This window comes from Nerophis lumbriciformis, linkage group LG23 (assembly GCF_033978685.3).
Source record: "Nerophis lumbriciformis linkage group LG23, RoL_Nlum_v2.1, whole genome shotgun sequence".
Taxonomy (NCBI): Eukaryota; Metazoa; Chordata; class Actinopteri; order Syngnathiformes; family Syngnathidae; genus Nerophis; species Nerophis lumbriciformis.
In genome coordinates, this window is record NC_084570.2 from 13931501 (window position 1) to 13937500 (window position 6000).

At 37.6% G+C, this 6000-nt stretch overlaps 1 protein-coding gene across 16 annotated transcripts in view; it reads left to right on the plus strand.

Moving 5' to 3' along the window:
* LOC133622371 (peripheral plasma membrane protein CASK-like) overlaps window positions 1-6000 on the plus strand; it is a 111892-nt gene that overhangs the window by 73849 nt on the left and 32043 nt on the right. For 7 of the 16 annotated variants that reach the window (XM_061985025.1, XM_061985029.1, XM_061985027.1 and 4 more), the window contains exons 11-14: window positions 547-564; window positions 1169-1293; window positions 4559-4636; window positions 4746-4826. In XM_061985025.1, the coding sequence (XP_061841009.1) occupies window positions 547-564; window positions 1169-1293; window positions 4559-4636; window positions 4746-4826 (302 nt within the window). The remainder of the gene's footprint in view (window positions 1-546; window positions 565-1168; window positions 1294-4558; window positions 4637-4745; window positions 4827-6000) is intronic. The other 9 variants (XM_061985022.1, XM_061985024.1, XM_061985026.1 and 6 more) reach the window with 2 other exon arrangements.

The window sequence follows — 6000 nt, forward strand, 5'->3', positions numbered from 1 at the left end:
TTGGTCACAGGCTTGTCTGGTTAAGAGCTTCCTGTTTCTCTGGCATCCGATATTAGTCAAACATTTTCACTTCCTTCCACAACACAGCTGCAGGGTCCACATACAGACACACACAACAACAATAAAAATTTAGCAACATTGAAGTGTTCAAATATGACATTTTCATTTTGATAACAGATTCATCAGCTCCAAAACAATGTTTTACTGTCTTGGATGTGTAGCCAATTATTCCTCAATGCAGTGAAAGCAAGGTTTGCTGACTCATCCAGTCGCGCTTCCTGGTTCCTAGCAGGTGGTTGTAGTCGGCGGTCCCAGACATTCTCCTGGCCTTAGTGCATGATTGCAGAATCTTTCTGGCCTAATAATAGGCCGTGCTGCTACTGCTGATTGTCAGTTTCCCTCTCTGCTGCTGTTGCTCTTTCCATCATCTGTCCTCAGTGTTCGTATACATTGACTTAAAAAACTTCTGTCTTTGTGAGGTCAAACTCTTGTCTGTACATTTTCTCTAATGTCAGCTTCTCTTTTCTTCTGCTTTGCCGCTCCTAGGACTGCTAGCTGCAGAAAGTATGTATCCCCCCCTCCCAATCGTTTGATGCGTGATATCCTCATGTGTCCTGTCACTGGCTTTTTAGTTGCATTATTAGTGTTAGGTGATGTAGGCTCCAGTTCTTTGTCTCCCTTTGTCTCCTTTCCCTTCAAGAAATGCTTTAAGTGTGTTTTTCTTCCAAAAAGGCTTATTTGTTGAGATGAGCAAAATCAAACATGCATAACGAAAATTCAAAAATAATGTAGTTATGTTATAGTTCATCCACCATCTACTTGACTGTGTGACTTTTTGAGCTGACTTTCTTCTGATGTCATATTGATGCCACTGCCACTGTTTCTCTGGTTTTGCTGCATGTGTCGGCGCTGCAGCAGGTACTTGCGGTTAAATAATTTACGAATGTTTACCTTTCTGTGTGTTATGCTGTCATGAAGACCGTTGTTGGTGACTCTTGCCTGTACTGTGATTGTGTCTTTGTCCTTTTGCCTGTTTGCTGTGCAGTTGTTTTTGTGTCTATATGTGCCATGATCAGTGTTTGCATTTTGCGCAGTATTGACTCTGTGTACTTGTCAGAATGTGGGCAATAAAGTTTGGATTTGTTTAACTTTGATGCATTTGCATCCGCAGGGGCAGTGTCACAGGTTTTGGATAGCCTCGAGGAGATTCATGCGTTGACGGACTGTAGCGAGAAAGATATGGATTTTCTCCACAGTGTATTCCAGGATCAGCATCTCCACACCCTCTTAGATGTGAGTAGAACTCCCAACATCTGTCCTGTTTAGTGTAGGCTTTTAATTCCCATGAAATCAAACGGTGCCATATTTTGATACCTTTTATTGCACGTGACCTCATGTCCGATTTAGACTCAGCCGGTTTAAACACTTGGTGGGCAGACAAGCACTCAAGTAGGGACTCAGTCAAACTTCCTTTAGGTAATGTTGACATTTTTCTTGCCAACAAAACAAGTATGCTTGATAGAAAACGCTCAAAGGTACAGCATGGTTCTAATAATTCACATAGAATTTGCCCTAGATTAGCAATTTTACATGGCAATTTCAAGACTTCCAAATTTGGTAGTGAAAACCGCAACTAAGATGCATGCTACTGAGTAATACTTGGTGGGCAAACAAGCACTCAAGTAGGGACTCAGTCAAACTGCCTTTAGGTAATGTTGCAGTTTTTCATGCCAACAAAACAAGTATACTTGATAGAAATCGCTCAAAGGTACAGCACGGTTCTAATAATTCACATAGAATTTGCCCTAGCTTAGCAATTTTACATGGCAATTTCAACACTTCCAAATTTGGTAGTGAAAACCGCAAATAAGATGCACGCTACTTAGTAATACTTGGAGGGCAAACAAGCACTCAAGTAGGGACTCAGTCAAACTGCCTTTAGGTAATGTTGCAGTTTTCCATGCCAACAAAACAAGTATGCTTGATAGAAAACGCTCAAAGGTACAGTACGGTTCTAATAATTCACATAGAATTTGCCCTCGATTAGCAATTTTACATGGCAATTTCAACACTTCCAAATTTGGTAGTGAAAACCGCAACTAAGATGCACGCTACTTAGTAATACTTGGAGGGCAAACAAGCACTCAAGTAGGGACTCAGTCAAACTGCCTTTAGGTAATGTTGCAATTTTTCATGCCAACAAAACAAGTATACTTGATAGAAATCGCTCAAAGGTACAGCACGGTTCTAATAATTCACATTGAATTTGCCCTAGATTAGCAATTTTACATGGCAATTTCAACACTTCCAAATTTGGTAGTGAAAACCGCAAATAAGATGCATGCTACTGAGTAATACTTGGTGGGCAAACAAGCACTCAAGTAGGGACTCAGTCATACTGCCTTTAGGTAATGTTGCAGTTTTTCATGCCAACAAAACAAGTATGCTTGATAGAAAACGCTCAAAGGTACAGCACGGTTCTAATAATTCACATTGAATTTGCCCTAGATTAGCAATTTTACATGGCAATTTCAACACTTCCAAATTTGGTAGTGAAAACCGCAAATAAGATGCATGCTACTGAGTAATACTTGGTGGGCAAACAAGCACTCAAGTAGGGACTCAGTCATACTGCCTTTAGGTAATGTTGCAGTTTTTCATGCCAACAAAACAAGTATGCTTGATAGAAAACGCTCAGAGGTACAGTACGGTTCTAATAATTCACATAGAATTTGCCCTAGATTAGCAATTTTACATGGCAATTTCAACACTTCCAAATTTGGTAGTGTAAACCGCAACTAAGATGCACGCTCCTTATTAATACTTGGAGGGCAAAAAAGCACTCAAGTAGGGACTCAGTCAAACTTCCTTTAGGTAATGTTGAAATTTCTCTTGCCGACAAAACAAGTATGCTTGATAGAAAACACTCAAAGGTACAGCACGGTTCTAATAATTCACATAGAATTTGCCCTAGCTTAGCAATTTTACATGGCAATTTCAACACTTCCAAATTTGGTGGTGAAAACCGCAATTAAGATGCATGCTACTGAGTAATACTTGGTGGGCAAACAAGCACTCAAGTAGGGACTCAGTCAAACTGCCTTTAGGTAATGTTGCAGTTTTTCATGCCAACAAAACAAGTACCGTATGCTTGATAGAAAACGCTCAGAGGTACAGTATGGTTCTAATAATTCACATAGAATTTGCCCTAGATTAGCAATTTTACATGGCAATTTCAACACTTCTAAATTTGGTAGTGTAAACCGCAACTAAGATGCACGCTCCTTATTAATACTTGGAGGGCAAAAAAGCACTCAAGTAGGGACTCAGTCAAACTGCCTTTAGGTAATGTTGTAATTTTTCAAGCCAACAAAACAAGTATACTTGATAGAAATCGCTCAAAGGTACAGCACGGTTCTAATAATTCACATTGATTTTGCCCTAGATTAGTAATTTTACATGGCAATTTCAACACTTTCAAATTTGGTAGTGAAAACCACAACTAAGATGCACGCTACTGAGTAATACTTGGTGGGCAAACAAGCACTCAAGTAGGGACTCAGTCAAACAGTTTTTCATGCCAACAAAACAAGTATGCTTGATAGAAATCGCTCAAAGGTACGGTACGGTCCTAATATTTTATATTGAATTTTCCCTGGATTATCAATTTTACATGGCAATTTCAACGCTTCCAAATTTGGTAGTGAAAACCGCAATTAAAATGCACGCTACTGAGTAATAGGTACAATACTTTTTTTGGCCGCAGCAAAAGAATAAAATCAATCCTAATGGCAAAGACTACTCCCTGACTCGGCCACACACCGTAGCCTATGCAATACCGCCATCTAACGTTATGGAATTGCAATTGCATATAATACAGTGTACTGTATAATACTTGGAAATGAGACGTCATACCCCAATCTAAACTTGTATGAATTGTATACATTGCTGTCTGAGTAACTAAGTTATTCAATTGAGCACGTTGAACCTACAGTCTGTGCTAATCTCCATACATGGACGTGTCTACAACAGGATGTGGTGTCAAGAGTGCCAAAATCCCCGCCATGCATGTTGCGTGCATGATGTGTTTCTCTACACCCGCAGCTTTCTACCGTTTTGGCACTTAAGGGTGGACATTTCTATACACAGCTTGTGCAACTTTAAACGCCAACAAAAAGACGGCGCGCGCACACACAGAGAAGCCATAAGAAATACTTTAAAACCAAATTAAAACTGTAACATATCTAAACACTCGAAAAAACAATAATTTGGCTCTTAAGAAGCACAGTATTTAGAGTTTCTTCTGCCAAGGAAATTATATATGCTGCTTATTTATTTATTTTTAATACTATAATTTTTTAAATTTAAGTTGGTTTAAATATTTCTGTGTGCGTGCGTGCGTGCATGCGTGCGTGTGTGTGTGTGTAAAAGTACTTTTTGACCACATTTAAACAATACCGTGATAATATTGATAATTGTTATAATTTTGGTCACAATAACTGTAATATGACATGTTCATATCGTTACAAACCTAATGTGGTGTTTTTTGTTGTTGCAGCTGTATGACAAAATCAACACCAGGTCATCTCCGCAAATTCGGAATCCTACCAGTGATGGAGTGCAGAGAGCCAAAGAAGTACGCTTCATGCAGCTCTCAAATAATGGAGAAGAAAAATTTAAAGAACTGTTGTTGTTGCATATTTGCGTCAGCGCCATTAATCATGGCTTTATTATTTCCTCTCCAGGTACTGGAAACAATCTCATGTTACCCAGACAACACAGAGGCAAAGGAGCTCAGGAGGATCCTTACACAACCCCATTTCATGGTAACACACAAAAGTACACATTTATTATCTTAAACACAACGGACTACTCTAATTATTTTTTGCTGTGTTAATAATAGGGATGCACTTTTTTTCAAGCCGATACCTACCAATAGAGAGAACTTCCTGCTTCCCAAAGCCAATACCGATAACTTATTTTCTGTATATCAATTATTGTGTACGTATGTAATGTATGCAGTTTTGTGTGTGTATATATATATATATATATATATATATATATATATATATATATATATATATATGTATATATATATGTATAAAAATATATATGTGTGTGTGTGTATATATATATATATATATATATATATATATATATATATATATATATATATATATATATATATATATATATGTATGTGTGTGTGTGTGCGTATATATATATATATATATATTTGTATGTGTGTATGTGTATATATGTATGTATGTACTGTGTGTTTATATATATGTATGTACGTATGTAGGTATATATGTGTATATATGTATGTCTATATACTGTATGTACGTATGTATGTATGTGTATATATGTGTATTATATGTATGTATATTTATGTTTGTGTATATCCATCCATTTTCTACCGCATGTAGAAATATGTGTGTGTGTGTGTGTGTGTGTGTGTGTATGTACTGTGTGTTTATATATATGTATGTACGTATGTATGTGTATATGTGTATATATACACGTATGTCTATAAATGTATGTATGTGTATATATGTGTATTATATGTATGTGTATATATATAGATATTTATATGTATGTGTGTATGTGTATATATGTATGTACTGTGTGTTTGTATATATGTATGTACGTATGTATCAGTGACGTGCGGTGAGGTTCATGACTGGTGAGGCACTGACTTCATCACAGTCAGATTTACAAACATATGAACCCTAAAGAGTATCTTATTCACCATTTGATTGGCAGCAGTTAACGGGTTATGTTTAAAAGCTCATACCAGCATTCTTCCCTGCTTGGCACTCAACATCAAGGGTTGGAATTGGGGGTTAAATCACCAAAAATTATTCCCGGGCGCGGCGCCGCTGCTGCCCACTGCTCCCCTCACCTCCCAGGGGGTGATCAAGGGATGGGTCAAATGCAGAGGACAAATTTCACCACACCTAGTGTGTGTATGACAATCATTGGTACTTTAACTTAACT